The following is a 15,641-nucleotide window of genomic DNA, read 5'->3' on the forward strand; positions in this document are numbered from 1 at the left end:
ATACCCGGCGCATTTACTGACGCAAATGACGTTTAGAAATGTTCAGCGTAGTGTCCGAATTCTCGTTCCCTATTCCCTATATAGTGCACTATATCATGTACACTATATAGGGAATAGGGAACGAGTGTATAGGGAACGATTTCGAACACAGCTAATGATATTCGACCGCGAAGCCCCCAAACCGGAAACACGCCAATATCTCAGCAGCCCTTTGACATATCATAATCAAACTTGATATATAGACCCATAACATCATCATGGGGACACTCAATGAATTTGGTGACCATTGACCTCTAGGGGGCGCTATAATTAATGAAGACGTGTTTTAACTCCTCTCTCTTCACATGAGTACATTTCAAACTTATTTTTAATGTCTGAGGATACTGCCAGACCTCCCCATATAGCTTATAAATTATTTATCATGGCAACCTCAGAACTTGGCCACCATGTTGAAAGTTGTCAAAATCAGTTGTAAATTTCCACAGGCCACAAATTATATCCAATCTTCATGAAACTTGGCATAAATGATCTTCAGACCAAGCTGAACAAATGTATGAAACAGCTTTCGCAATTTCAAAACCGTTTGGCCGAGACAGCCAATCAAACTTGACGGCGCTCATTAATGGGTAGACACTGCACTCGTGTGGCGACAAGCGGTACTTAATGTACAATGCAACAATGACTATATTTACCATTCCGCCCACTTACAATATAAATTGCAATTCCCACTGGATTAGATGCTTCACGAACCACCTCTAGAACGGATGCTTGTTTACATTGTGTCTCTTTTAGGGATATTGTTCAGAATACCCCTATGTATTTGTGACATTTGTTCTGTCAGGCAGACTGTATTTCGCCCTTACCTCTAGGTGGGGTCCTTTTCCCATTTGGTAAACATTGACGCGTACTCGCATAATGCTCATCCCACCGGCTGTCGGTATTGCCAATTTCCGAGACGGTCGTCATGTAGCCCCCTGGCCGATTACGTCCATCCGGCAGAATTAGCCTACCGAGTCCCATTATGCTTGACACCCACATTTCTGCTCGCAGCTATATTTTAATTTGTATTCGTCTGCATCGCCTATAGTGGCGAAGTCACGCCCCTTCCGGTAGAGCTCATGGGACCTATGAGATCGAAAAATATGAATGGGTGTCAATGGAGAGAAAATAATTATTTTCTGGTCCCAGTCTTTATATGCCCTGGATTACACATATGTTGTTTGTGGATTTAATTGCTAATTTTTCATACAAAGGAAACTAAAAATTTTCGTGAAGAAGTTTGATAATTTTAGGTTTTATGTGAGGCCGCTTTGTGAACTACAGCTCTTTGCTGCTCTCGACGCATATGATATACATCACCACACCCGCACTTGGAACTCGGCACAGAGATGGCACATAGAGATGGCACATAACTAAAACTCTCCACATGCCCCGACTTATAGTGGTTTTCACCTCTTTCTATGCTTTTATCCTCGCCTTGAAAAAAAGTGGTGAAGTGGAGCAGAGAGATCGCCATCTCTGTGCCGAGTTCCAAGTGCGGGTGTGGTGACGTATGTCCAGGGCCGGCCCGAGGCATAAGCGATGCAAGCGGGCGCTTGGGGCCTCCTGACTGCCAGGGGGCCCCCTATCGGAAAAAAAAAAATTAAAAATAATAATAATAATAATATTAAATAACTTAAACAAGTGACCTGAATGAAATAAAGAATACATCTATACAAGAATTATCAGTTTTGTTATTATCGTTTATTTGAATGTTTTGAAACAGTTTGATTTTAGAAGTTCCAAATAGTTAGTTTAAAAGGTTAATTGAATACTGAGTCACTTTCATTATTTAATCTATGTATCTATGTAACGTTCTATTTTTTATTATATTCATGCTTGTCTATTTTGGTTTTATTTTGTAATTGGAAATTGCTAACTTAATACGCATTTGCACAGTTGCAAATTATTTATTTAATATGTTTGTGATCGTTTGTTTGGAATACAGAGGCACTATCATCATATTTTTTTTTTTTTTTATGTTATTTTTGATAATATTAATGTTTGTGTATTTTGATTTCAGTTTAAGATTGCACATTTACAAATCTGTTGAAAGATCTGTTTATTAAACTGATACTTTAAAAAAAAAATACAAATGCTGTTGTATTTAATTATTTTACAATTTAACTTCAGTAAACCACACTTGATGCTTCACTTTGAATATGAAAGTTTAAAATAAATCTGTGATCTAAGTGCCCTCTAAGGTTAAAAGGTGACTGTTTTGGTGTAAATAACGACTATAATAATACAGGGGTCTATCAAGGGACAAAAGTCTAGAATATTTTTGGCATGAGAGCAACTGAATGAGCCTTCCAGGCCCAAGAGGTCAAGGGGCACTGAAGCCCAAGCCCAAGTCACCATCTCAATAAGTCAAAAAGAAAAATGCTTAAATTTAGGTATTTCCCTTCTCCAGCTGGCCATTTAAAAAATACAGGAAATCACATCTACGTAATTCAGTATTAATACAATTGATAATGTCAATGAATTCATTGTCAAATCATTGTAGTGTGACATTTTTGTCAATAATCGTCGAGCGCAAATGACTCCGCTAGGTGGGAGGGGGGGCCCCAATATCAAATTCTGCTTAGGGCCCACGAAAGGCTTGGGCCAGCCCTGCGTATTTCATATGCGTCGAGAGCAGCGAAGAGCTGTTTTTTCTTCTTCTTATTTTTTGTTTTCTTTGCATGAAAAATTATCATTTAAATCCACAAACAACATATGTGTAATCCAGGGCATATAAAGACTGGGACCAGAAAATAATTATTTTCTCTCCATTGACACCCATTCATATTTTTCGATCTCATAGGTCCCATGAGCCCTACCGGAAGGGGCGTGACTTCGCACTCTATAATGGAGTGGCGAAGTCACGCCTCTTCCGGTAGAGCTCATGGGACCTATGAGATCGAAAAATATGAATGGGTGTCAATGGAGAGAAAATAATTATTTTCTGGTCCCAGTCTTTATATGCCCTGGATTACACATATGTTGTTTGTGGATTTAAATTATAATTTTTCATGCAAAGAAAACTAAGAATGTTCGTGAAGAAGTTTGATAATTTTAGGTTTTATGTGAGGCCGCTTTGTGAACTACAGCTCTTCGCTGCTCTCGACGCATATGATATACGTCACCACACCCGCCCTTGGAACTCGGCACAGAGATGGCGATCTCTCTGCCCCACTTCACCGCTTTTTCCAAGGGGAGGATAAAAGCATCGAAAGAGGTGAAAACCATTATAAGTCGGGGCACGTGCAGAGTTTCAGTTATGCCGATGGGAAGATTGTCGGTCTTCTCCACGCCAGTCGCAGGGAGCGTGACGTCACATACGAGCCGTGTAGTCTTTCTCGTTGCGTTTTCTCTACAGCCTTTATCTGAACAATTGCACCATAAACGGTCGAACTCTTTGCATGAAAAATTATCCTTTAAATCCACAAACAACATATGTGTAATCCAGGGCATATAAAGACCGGGACCAGAAAATAATTATTTTCTCTCCATTGACACCCATTCATATTTTTCGATCTCATAGGTCCCATGAGCCCTACCGGAAGGGGCGTGACTTCGCCACTCTATAGTTACGGGCTGTTTCCATGGACATATTAAAGGATGGACCACAGACCGAAAATGGCCGCCCATTCATTCCTATGGAAACTGCTCAGTGGCGCAGGGCATCATACAGGAGCGATTTGCTTCCGCGTTATGTGGCCAAGACACGTGACCTAATCCGTGACGTACCGGATGCAGAAATATAGAACTGATACCGTAATGCACCGCTTCTTTGGCTTTGGATCTTTTGAATAAATGGATCAATACATGATGAATCACAATGATCGCAAGCAGAGGACCGTGAGAGTTATTGAGCAGCAGATGAACCAGTCCAAAAAACGGAGCACTGAACTAGGCCCTCTCGGATGCCATTTGCTTCACTACGACTCCTTTCAGCTGCACACCCCTCTTCCCCAGCGAGATAACGGCTAATAAAACGCTTGAGGTGGCGTTAAGGAAAGAAAAAACGTACATTTTTTTAGGACATGGCATGAAGGTAATTATGAGCCTTTGATTGATATCCAGACATTTTTTGCGGAGACACAATCCTGTTCCCCACTTGTATTGGAGTGGACGGCGATATCTACTTCTGGGCCACATGAAATGACGGACCCCCGTCCACAGCCAGCTTAAACAGCTGCAATACCAGGCTTGGCCTCTGAGCACTGGTGGATTGCGGAAGTATGCGCCTATCCTGGGGGCCTGGCTGTTTCCCAATGTCAAGGAAGCATGCTCAACGGCCGCCCTTTTAAGGACGCTACGTCATAGAACGCCGACAAGCACTGTTCCAATGTTGAGGACACTCGAAAGCCGCGCCATTTTTGCGTCCTTTGTTTTTGAGAATTCCGAGAATTTTCAAGGATACATCGCTGCATCCTAGACGAGCCAAAACTACCCACAATCCTCTGCGTTCACTGGGCGGGTTCTTGAAAATGGCAGAGCAGTACACGTTCAAACGAAGTGAAGTTATATTATTTTTCAGAAATATTTTGTGCCGTATTGCTTTTTATAGATTCATCATGTTAATGCAAATAATCAAGCCTAAAGACCTGTGCCACTTTTCAAACGTTTTTGCAACTTAATGATACGTTGCTATATTTTGCATGGACGTAGCATGGTGTTAAACACCACTGTCACCAATGTCAATTTACTCTCACAAGATTACATTATTTATGTATACCTATTTATGTTTGTGTTGAATCGTTTTTTTTAGGGTCAGCCCAGCAAACGGAGGCTTTTGTGCGCCTTAGGGTGGCGCACAAACATTTGTTTACCGGTGGAAGGGATAGTGCCACTATCCAATGTTGTAAAATTAATGCACAACCGATCATTTGCAATGTTTGTAATTTTTAATGAACGTATTTAATTGTATTTTATATGATATACTTATGTGTTCAAAGCACTGGTAGATTGTAGGCATATATGAATGAATGAATCAGATCAGTTAAATAATATATCCAAATAAATACGTTTATCATCTCTTTCTTTGTCTTTTCCCCCCTGCATAAGAGTAATCAACCGTACTGTAAATGTGATGCATGAATTAAGTTCTCAGACAATTCCACTTAGTTTTATAAAAATTGAATGGATTTTCCTTTTAATAAAGACAATTCGATCAACCACAACAAAGCTTTTGTGACTTCCCCAAAGAGGCTCCATGCGAAGGAGACATGACCGCATTCATAACAGACAAAAGTCAAATAAATATCGATCAGCTTGATTGCTGCCATGTTTTATTCATAAGCGCACATGTGTTTACAAGCGGACACGCAGTATTAAAAAGCGGAAGCGGAAGCGCTTCCACACTACCAAGTCGTTCCCAAAGTCCGACGTTACAAACGCTAGGAAGCACTCGAGCTAGCACTCTAGTCTCATCTCCATAGGACGCGACTAGCAAGGACGCGTCCTAGCAAGGCTGCAGCCTTCACTTTGGGAAACAGCACTGTTGAACCAGAACCGTCAGAGATACAACGAATAAAAAACGACATACCTTTTTTTAAATTTAAATGACTTATATCTTATATTTTATTTATTTCTTTCTTACGTTACTTTTTTGTTTAATTATATGAAATATTTTAGTTTTTCTGCTTTTCGGTGTTTTGATTTCGATTTACTGACCGCACTGGGCATGCGCAGTGGTCCTCCTCGAAGCCCAGGCAGCAGCAGCACGCAGGATCTGCAGGAGGCTGCAGCGGTGAGCTAGGAGGGGGCATTGTTGTCGTTCTGCTCGGACTGTGTGACAAGCTTCTGTTCAGGAAACATGGCCGGGATCAAAGGTAAGCGGGCTTCAGTATCGATCCGTCCTTAATCAGGAGGTGATGGGATCGGCGTCTTGTGTTTATGACCGACTCACTGTGGCCTCTGCATTCATTGTGTTGCTATGTGGAGCTAGGCTGCAGGAAGCCACTGCAAGGCCAGTGTGCAGAGCAGCGTTAGCCGAACAACCCGAACTTTGATGAGACAATGGCAATAGTGAACCGCTCGGAAGGGGTCTGGTCCGGACGTTTGTGTTCCTGTTGGACTGCACAATTAAACGTACTGATGGATAACCTCACAACTCCAACGACTCTAAAATCACTACACAAGAGCTGACTGCTCATCACACTATCAGGATTAATGAATTATGTGTGCTGTTGTGGTGAGAAAGTTGCCCGTTTCATTACTTCCAATCTGCGTAAGAGTTCTCACAGAGGACCTTTAGCCGAGCGATCACAGCATTCACGAGTTACCGTCTCATTGAAGGACTTGTGAAATCCCCTGCTTCATCACATGGTCTCCGTCTCCCCTTGCGGCCGTTCTCTCAGATTTTCTCTCTATCTCTTGCTCTCTCTTCCTTTGTCTCTCTCTTCCTGTGTCGCTCGGTCTCTCTTCCTGTGTCTCTCTCTCTGTCGCTCTCTCCTGTGTCTCTCACTAATAATAATAATAATGTCCGTTGCCCTGTTAACCCAACACACCCTGTGTCCAGAGATCACACTAACCTCTGTACCCCCCCTCTCTGTCCAGCTCTCATCAGCCTGTCCTTCGGGGGGGCGGTCGGACTCATGTTCCTCATGCTGGGATGTGCTCTCCCGGTGTATAAGTAAGCACACAGACGCACACACACACACACACACACACAGTATTGCCTATAGTGTTTCCTGTGGGCTTACTGGCCGTCTCCTGATTTGATGTAGAGTGTGAACAAGAAGATTTGTCTGGTTTAGGGAAAGTTGTAAAACATGAAATGGATTAAAAACCACATTCTAAATCAAAACGACTTTCGGGATTCGCTGGTTTCTTGAGTATGGAATCTTTAAACTCTGTTGATCTGTCGTCTGTCTTGTACTGTATTAATCTCTGTCCGTCTGTCTGTCTCTGTCTCTGCAGTACATACTGGCCTCTGTTCCTCCTCTTCTTCTACATCCTGGCCCCCATCCCCTACTGTATCTCTCGGAGGGTGGTGGATGACACTGACTCGGCTAGTAATGCCTGTAAAGAGCTTGCTATATTCCTGACCACGGGCATCGTCATCTCGGCCTTCGGCCTCCCCATCGTCTTCGCCAGGGCCACAGTTGTAAGTGAACGCTCAATCATGAATTATCCTAAGTTAATAACATAAAGGGCTGTTCTAATACAGCCAGTTCATTGAGAGGATAATAGATATTCAGCTGAATGCTGATCTCTTCATTAATGCATTCGCATTTTTTTTGATTATCTTTTTATCTGTTTTTAAACTGAACATGTGGTAGAGGCCACATGCTCACCATCCTGAGGGCAGGATAGTCTGCTTGTTAGGGCGTTTGCAAGGTTCAGGGTTTGATTCCCAATGTCGGCCGTCTAACCCAGTGTTTCCCAAACTTTTTTTCCGGGGACCCATTTTTTGGAAATTACAAACCATCGCGACCCAATATAAAAAATAGTACAGTACTATCAAAAAAAGGCTTCTTGTTTAAAGTTTTTTTTAAATGCTCATGCCGAACAGGTAGGCGTGTATTTATGGGCAGCTGTTGTTATCATACGGTCAATCAATCAATCAATAAGTTAAGATAAGATAAGATAAAACTTGATTAATCCCCCAGGGGAGAAATTCTGGTGTTTCAGCAGCAAGAAGTAAGACAGTCAAAACTGAAACTGTAGAGATAGATGCCAAATTAGTGCCAAAGTATTATTATTATTATAATTTTTTTCTAATATACATTTATTTAGCGACCCAATTCAAATCTCCCAGTTTTTTGGAAAGACATCCTAACCCCTACCTGCTCCTTAATGACACGTATCTGAACTGACTGTGTGCTACATTCGATAAAACTTATTATCAAGTACAAAATCTCCAGGCACTCTGGCTCCTTTGAACAGCCACTCAGAAAGAACTCGGAAGCACCGTACAAGTTGAATGTCTGATTCGTGAATTTAATGAACGCACTGAATGAATGCTAAGTAGCATGCATGCTAACGTGAACACTTGCTGTCCGCAGATCGCCTGGGGAGCGTGTGCACTGGTGCTCACCGGGAACCTGGTGATCTTCTCCACCATCCTGGGCTTCTTCATGGTGTTCGGGACCAACGACGACTTCAGCTGGCAGCAGTGGTAGACGAGAAGAAGGAGGAGGAAGAGGAGTCTTGGTCTGAATAGTTTAGTTTGTATTTTTAAGTAGCGTTGCAATGATTACTGTTCTGATTGGTTGGTTTTTATTGTTATTTATACCGCGGGCCGCCCATCCATCCAAACACACATACAAGACGTTCCCTGAGAGGCGAAACATGACCCCCACTCTGAAGATGAAGGTTTAAAGCGTGGTCATCATGATGCATACGTACGGTCATCACGTTCCGGAAGAGGAGCTACGTAGACCAGAGATGTGTGTTTTGTGTGCAAACGTGTTAAGAAATGTTAATGTAAAACCAAGAGTGGACCGAATAGAAGGAATCGTGTGGTCGTTTCATGTTGGATAAAGTTCTCAGTGTGGAAAAGAGATTGAGCTTTTGCTGTTACTTCCCCTTACATCCCGACCTCAGACCACGTCTTCTGTAGGCTAGACCCGCTAGATTCTAACTCAAACAATAAAGGTTCCTCACCTGCTGTTAACAAGTTCTCGCAACCGCTTATCTTACGCAAAGGCATTGAGGAGCAGAGGAAGCTTTTATATAGATTCCAGCTGGGAAGGCTTTAGATTATTTAGTATCACATCGAAAAACCAATGGATGGAAAACATCCAACACTGTCAGGTGTAGTCTGGGGGTTAGATAACCCCTACCTGCTCCTCAACATGGATCTGGAGTCAGTTGAACTGCATAGCTTCTCTGTATCACTGTGAAATGGCTGAATACAGGACGGCTGTCCCATTGTTCCGCCACACAGGCTCACTCCCTTGCCAAGCTCATATATATTGCGGTTCATATGTTGCAGTGGGTGAGGCTAACAGAAGCCCCCAGCCGGTGAGAGATTAGCTTAGTTCGGCTTACAGCCAACAGTCATGTGGTGTACTTGGCCTAACAAACCCTACTCACACCCAAAGCTCAGCCAATCTACTCACACCATTACCGGCTAGATGTGACATTCGTTTTGGACAGTTCAATTGATCTATTTTTGTTTTCTCCTGTAGTTTCTTTGAGTTTATGCCTTGTTTCCGGAACATAAGAACAGCAGGGTCAAACTCAGGCCAGAGTACCCGTGTTGCTTTTACAGACCACTGGTTTCCTGGCAGCTTAGTGGAGTTCAACACCCTAGCTGAGTTACCCTGTGAGTGAGTCAGTAAGTAAGAGGCTAAGAGAGCGAGAGAGTGTGAATGAGTGAGTGTAACATTTCGTCTTTTATTTGCATGGTGCCCCCTGGGAGATGCCAAAATAAGGATACTGATTGGATATAAACTAATTTGGATTGGTTCCTCATTTAGCCCACCTGTGTTGAGATACTGTATCTCCAGCACAACACAATTTCAAGTGAATTAATTAAAAATGTACCTTTTATCTAATGGCATTGTTACAAACTACTGATCTATCTCGTGTGTATTCCATGTAACAGTGTGTTTAAACTGAAGACTAGGAGCAAACTGTTGCCTATTTTCTCTTTGTTAATATCCCCTAATCACCTGTCATGCATGTTTTGATTTTGAGACTTAGTTTGACACTGTTAAGTCTTCCTCAGAGATGCGCCCTGAATCTTGAGAACTGGTGCGTTGTGTCTGTGGGGTTGGTTGGGTCTGTGCTTTCATTTTGTTTTATTTATCTTACTTCGCAGATCCGGACGGTATGTTAATTTATTCATTCTGTTGACTGTTTTGTGTAGATATCCGATGCCATTTTGTATTTACAGACTTTGTGTTCGGGAGGCTTGTGTCCGCATTTGGCTTTCATTTTTTAAATAAATGCCATTTTTGAACATCCTCTCATTGCATTATTAAATACATGTTATGTGTGGTAAGACTGCGCTTATTTGGAAAAGATGCCTCAAAGATAATAACAATTTAATGCATGCCGTCTGAAGGCTTTTATCTGAAGTGCCTTCCATGAGTAGATTCATTTCTTAACGACCAAAGATGCATATCTCTCCATGTCTAACATCTGTATCTCCATGGAAACACAGAAACATAACGATTGAAACATGAATACAGAAAAAGTTCATTGTTTCAAACTCTTAAATTATGGAGATGATTGATCGCCATTTTAAATTATAAGCAGTGTTCAGGTCAACTGAAAGACTTAAGACTCCTCGGTGGTCCAATAGCTGTGTGTTACCATGGTAATGTTCTGAACTGGGGTTGAGTCCATCACACAACTTCATTCTTTTTTTAAATAAATATACATAACTGCCCCTGTTAATGATTAAAGTCAGTTTCACTGAGGGAATGGATTCATGAATATGTATGAAGACCCCGATAGACTAATGCACTCAACTATAAGACAACCGCTGTGATGTTACCAATCCTTTAAACTCCATCAACGCCCATCCCTTCTTCTCTTAGGATGTTCACCTCTTGACCTTAACCTTGACTTGGTAGACAGAGTATGAAGGTAACTACCTCCCTGTGGGTTGGTTTAGCTGACCCAGCCATGTCTATGGCTGTGTTCTCGACTGCCCCATACAGGCTATTCTCAGCCACTACAACACATTTCTTCCTTCGATCTCTTTTACCGCCGGTGTGGGAACCGGATTGACTCGGCTGCCATATCGACTCGGGGTCCTGCGCTTACAGATGACGTATCGACGCTTGACGTATCGACACAAGCCAACGGACAAAACCCGGAAGGGTTGTTTATAAACAGGGCTCAATCATGGACATAAAAAGAAGGCTTAATCCGTTTTGGTTTTGATTTCATTGAACGCAGCCCGTTCTTTCGCACAAACAAAGCCATTGGAAACGCGTCTAAAAGCACTGATGAATGCATATGTAACCCAGTTCCTGTTAGGGACTCTTATTCTGATGGAGGATAACGGAAGTGTCTGCGTGTGTGTGGGATGCTGTTTTGACTCTGTGTTGGCAGCGCTTGAAATAAAGTGGATCGTCCCGTTCAGTGAATGGAGTTAACCGATTCTTCTTTTATAGATAACCCAAGTATAGGCAACAATAATATGTACATTAGATTATTATTCATAGTAGGGCTGTAACGATACACCAACTCACGATTCGGTTTGTATCACGATTTTCGACCCACGGTTCGATACATCCCACGATTTTTTTTTTTTTTTTTAAAAAGCATTTTATTTAAACAACACAACTTATATGACAATTAACTTAATGTAACATTTAATAGCAAATAATTTGGAACACTGAACAGATTTGAACAGAAAGAATACTATTGCTAAGTATAGCTAAATAAATAAATAAATAAATAACCAAAGATTGCAGTTGGAGGATGCTTGCAGGTAGGCAAAAACCCTCAACTAGTTTGGTTGGTTTAGTCAAATATCCTATTAGGGCTTCTTATTAGGCTATGTAGCTTAAATAATGACATAATCAGGCCGTATAGAATGCAACATGTTTAATAGCCTAACTTTCAATAGATGGAAAAAAACGCCTAACATGAACGTCGCAATAACGAGTAGCGTATGTGTGTGCGCGAGAATGGCAGTGTGCGTATGTGTGTGTGTGAGTGACGTCAGCGAGTGATTGGACGAGCGAGGAGAGCGAGCGGTAGCGTGTGTGTCTAGTGAAGAAGCGAACGAGTCCGGTAGAATAAAGTATCCACCCTGTCAATAATCGGTGGCCGCTTCATTCCGACCTATAAGCAGACAAACTGCCGGTCAATTCACACAAAACAATAGAGACAGGGATCACACAGGCAATTTTTTTCGCGCTTGGCCCAATCTGGATAAAAGTCGTTCATATCGCATATGAGGACTTCGACGGCTGTGGAGAAATGCAATCCTCCGTAGCCACGGAGAGCTGTCATCACAGAGAGGGCATCTCGTCGCATACTTACGGCATCGATAAGAGGGGACGGTGTCAGCAGACTATTATTTAGACAAATTATTAGCAAATTTCAATCGGACAATTTCACCGGAGAGTTAGAAAGGGCGTATCGCGCTTCTGCCTTCTCACACCGCGAGACAGGTTTGTGGCTTTGAGTGTCGCGATTTCGGTTTCGATACGCGTATCGTTACAGCCCTAATTCATAAATTAGAAAACAAAAGGAGATCGTTAGTACTTCGGAATAACATGGGAATGAATGAAACGCGCATGCACATTTAAAAGACAGCGTTTACAGGAAGTGCGTCATTATTGCGCATCTAGGACCCCGAGTCGATCCAATAGGGTCCGACTGCGTCCTGCGTCCTCCTGCAAGACACGCCCCTCGTGTGAAATACACGCCCCTCGTGTGAAATACACGCCCCTCGTGTGAAATACACGCCTATACAACGACTGACCAATCTCAGCGTGATGACGTAATACGTATGTACGGTGTCACAATGACAATGGGATTTCCACTGAAGTTTCCCCCGTCCTTCCTTACTCTGATGTTGGAGTTTATTTGTAAGCAACTTTATTGGAGCTCCAGCAGTTGTCTTGTTGAGCAACAACATCGTTAACTCTTCTGTTACGAAGCTGTTCCGTTTTTGTCAAAACCTACAAAACGTAGTTATCTTTGCCATACAGCTACACAGCCTGCCACACCATAGGTACACAAAATGGGGTTTCAATAAAGGATACAAGCCTTAGAATTGTACATTTTCGCCCCTATTCCACTTGTATTGTTTACAGACAATACTTATGCATACGATAGGGAATTCTTAGTAAGGGAAACATGACTCAGGCCATAAGGGTAGGCTACATTTTTTTATTATAGAGAAAGTGAAGGTCATTACACAAAGCATTTAAAGTAAATAAAAAAGTAAATACAAAATATGTGCAATAACATTAAGGGATAAAATTATTATTAAAAATGGGAAACACAAGAGGCATTGGCAGGTATAAGTTAACACAAAAAAAAGTACAAAATTAAGTGCATACAATGTAAGCGCAGGTGTGACATAGATGCTGTAACATGACAAACAGACAGATCTTCCTCAGGCATCTTTGATCTAATTAAGTCCTTTGCAAGCAGTGTGCAGATCCTTTCCCGCTCCTAGCCATGGGATGACAACTTCAAATCGGTAACACGGCGAAATGATGATAATCAAATCAATACAAACCAGTGAGAGTATATTGCGACGAAACCAACACGGCATCAAACGCGGTACTTAACAATTAAATAGGTAACATGAAAAGCAACAACTGTTAAGCTTAAGCAATATCAACATAAAGGAAAAGTTAGCAGAGACATCCCAAAAACGCAGCCAATTTGTGGTTGGATTGACGACACATTATTACGCTGTGAGTGTACATGAAAATTTAAAGTAGAACTACACCAAGAACAATGACAGTATACGATCTCTGACTGATAATGCAGTCCACTTACCAAATCAATCGAGGCAATCATCTTTCTGCTATCTAACTGCTGTTGACCAGTTCGTTACATCTCCGGAGTAGGTTTGACAAGAGAAGAGACGCCGTCGTGAATCAGACAAATCAGGGCCGACTACGCCCCCGACCCTACTCTGTATAGGCGTGTATTTCACACGAGGGGCGTGTATTTCACACGAGGGGCGTGTATTTCTACACGGGGCGTGTCTTGGCAGGAGGACGCAGGACGCAGTCGGACCCTACTCAGTCAATCCAACACCCAGGCTGTTTCCCAATGTCAAGGAAGCATGCTCAACGGCCGCCCTTTTAAGGACGCTACGTCATAGAACGCCGACAAGCACTGTTCCAATGTTGAGGACACTCGAAAGCCGCGCCATTTTTGCGTCCTTTGTTTTTGAGAATTCCGAGATTTTTCAAGGATGCATCGCTGCATCCTAGACGAGCCAAAACTACCCACAATCCTCTGCGTTCACTGGGCGGGTTCTTGAAAATGGCAGAGCAGTACACGTTCAAATGAAGTGAAGTTATATTAGCTTTCAGAAATATTTTGTGCCATATTGCTTTTTATAGATTCATCATGTTAATGCAAATAATCAAGCCTAAAGACCTGTGCCACTTTTCAAACGTTTTTGCAACTTAATGATATGTTGCTATATTTTGCATGGACGTAGCTGGTGTTAAACACCACTGTCACCAATGTCAATTTACTCGCTCACAAGATTACATTATTTATGTATACCTGTTTGTGTTGAATCGTTTTTTTTAGGGTCAGCCCAGGGAAAGGAGGCTTTTGTGCGCCTTAGGGTGGCGCACAAACATTTGTTTACCGGTGGAAGGGATAGTGCCACTGTAGGAGCCATATTAAATGTGCTTTATTTTCGTGTAATTTTACCCCGTGCCACTAGGGGGCTGTGTGGTTCAGTTGACCTCGGGTCAGCAGAGTGAGGCATTTAACCTGATTGAACCTGATCACAGGTTGTTGTTGATGGGGAAGCAAACAGTTTTTCGACTGTGCCCGTGTCCCCGTGTGTTAATGCATCTTAGTTTAGTGAGGAATTCGGGTTTATTGTTTTGTTACATGTATTTTGAGTTAGAATTATTGCGGCTGTGTATTATTGGAAGGAAAATAAACCAGCAAAATAAACTGAACTGTCTTCGTTTTTGCGGTTATTGGAGCGCGCTGGGCGCACGTCGGAAACTATAAACGGAATCAACAACCAGTACTACTAAGTTTAGGGCTTAGTCAGTACAGCCACTATCCAATGTTGTAAAATTAATGCACAACCGATCATTTGCAATGTTTGTAATTTTGAATGAACGTATATAATTGTATTTTGTATGATATACTTATGTGTTCAAAGCACTGGTAGATTGTAGGCATATATGAATGAATGAATCAGATCAGTTAAATAATATATCCAAATAAATACATGTTTATCATCTCTTTCTTTGTCTTTCCCCCCCTGCATAATAGTAATCAACCGTACTGTAAATGTGCTGCATGAATTAAGTTCTCAGACAATTTCACTTAGTTTTATAAAAATTTAATGGATTTTCCTTTTAATAAAGACGATTCGATCAACCGCAACAAAGCTTTTGTGACTTCCCCAAAGAGGCTCCATGCGAAGGAGACATGAACGCATTCATAACAGACAATAGTCAAATAAATATCGATCAGCTTGATTGCTGCCATGTTTTATTCATAAGCGCATGTGTCTACAAGCGGACACCCAGTATTAAAAAGCGGAAGCGCTTCCACACTACCAAGTCGTTACAAAGTCTGAACGTTACAAACGCTAAGCACTCGAGCTAGCACTCTATTCTCATCTCCATAGGACGCGACTAGCAAGGACGCGTCCTAGTAAGGCTGCAGCCTTCACTTTGGGAAACAGCCCCACACCGGACTTGTTCGGAGAAAGACCTTAGTGCCCGAAAATAAAACCAATATATTAATAAAACCATAGAGTAAGTGTCAAAAGTGGCTGTTACTTGTTACCTTAATAAACATAGATCATATTATGATAAAATATTAGTATAATTATTACATGTTTAAAATTCGACTTGTTCGGCCCAGTGGCTTCGACGCCCAGGTGATGATGATGATGATGATGATGGTGGACAGGAGGAAACTCCAGCCGTCCATCAGGACGCACCTGATGTGAAGTGATTTTAAATCTA

At 41.9% G+C, this 15,641-nt stretch overlaps 1 protein-coding gene across 1 annotated transcript; it reads left to right on the top strand.

Moving 5' to 3' along the window:
* The first annotated feature begins 5,700 nt into the window (after positions 1–5,700).
* Positions 5,701–9,940, top strand: leprotl1 (leptin receptor overlapping transcript like 1). The gene is made up of 4 exons (XM_060062357.1): positions 5,701–5,858; positions 6,586–6,661; positions 6,949–7,135; positions 8,037–9,940. Exons 1-4 carry the CDS (start codon positions 5,843–5,845, stop codon positions 8,151–8,153), a joined length of 396 nt encoding a protein of 131 aa, XP_059918340.1. The 5' UTR covers positions 5,701–5,842; the 3' UTR covers positions 8,154–9,940.
* Positions 9,941–15,641: the final 5,701 nt, after the last annotated feature.

The sequence above is a fragment of the Gadus macrocephalus genome, chromosome 10, assembly GCF_031168955.1.
Source record: "Gadus macrocephalus chromosome 10, ASM3116895v1".
Classification (NCBI taxonomy): domain Eukaryota; kingdom Metazoa; phylum Chordata; class Actinopteri; order Gadiformes; family Gadidae; genus Gadus; species Gadus macrocephalus.

Bases quoted from the DNA above. Each gene is read 5' to 3' on its own strand.
- leprotl1 (XM_060062357.1), top strand. The intron at 6,662-6,948 runs GTAAGCACACAG...CTGTCTCTGCAG, and splicing joins TGTGCTCTCCCGGTGTATAA to TACATACTGGCCTCTGTTCC. The intron at 7,136-8,036 runs GTAAGTGAACGC...TGCTGTCCGCAG, and splicing joins TCTTCGCCAGGGCCACAGTT to ATCGCCTGGGGAGCGTGTGC.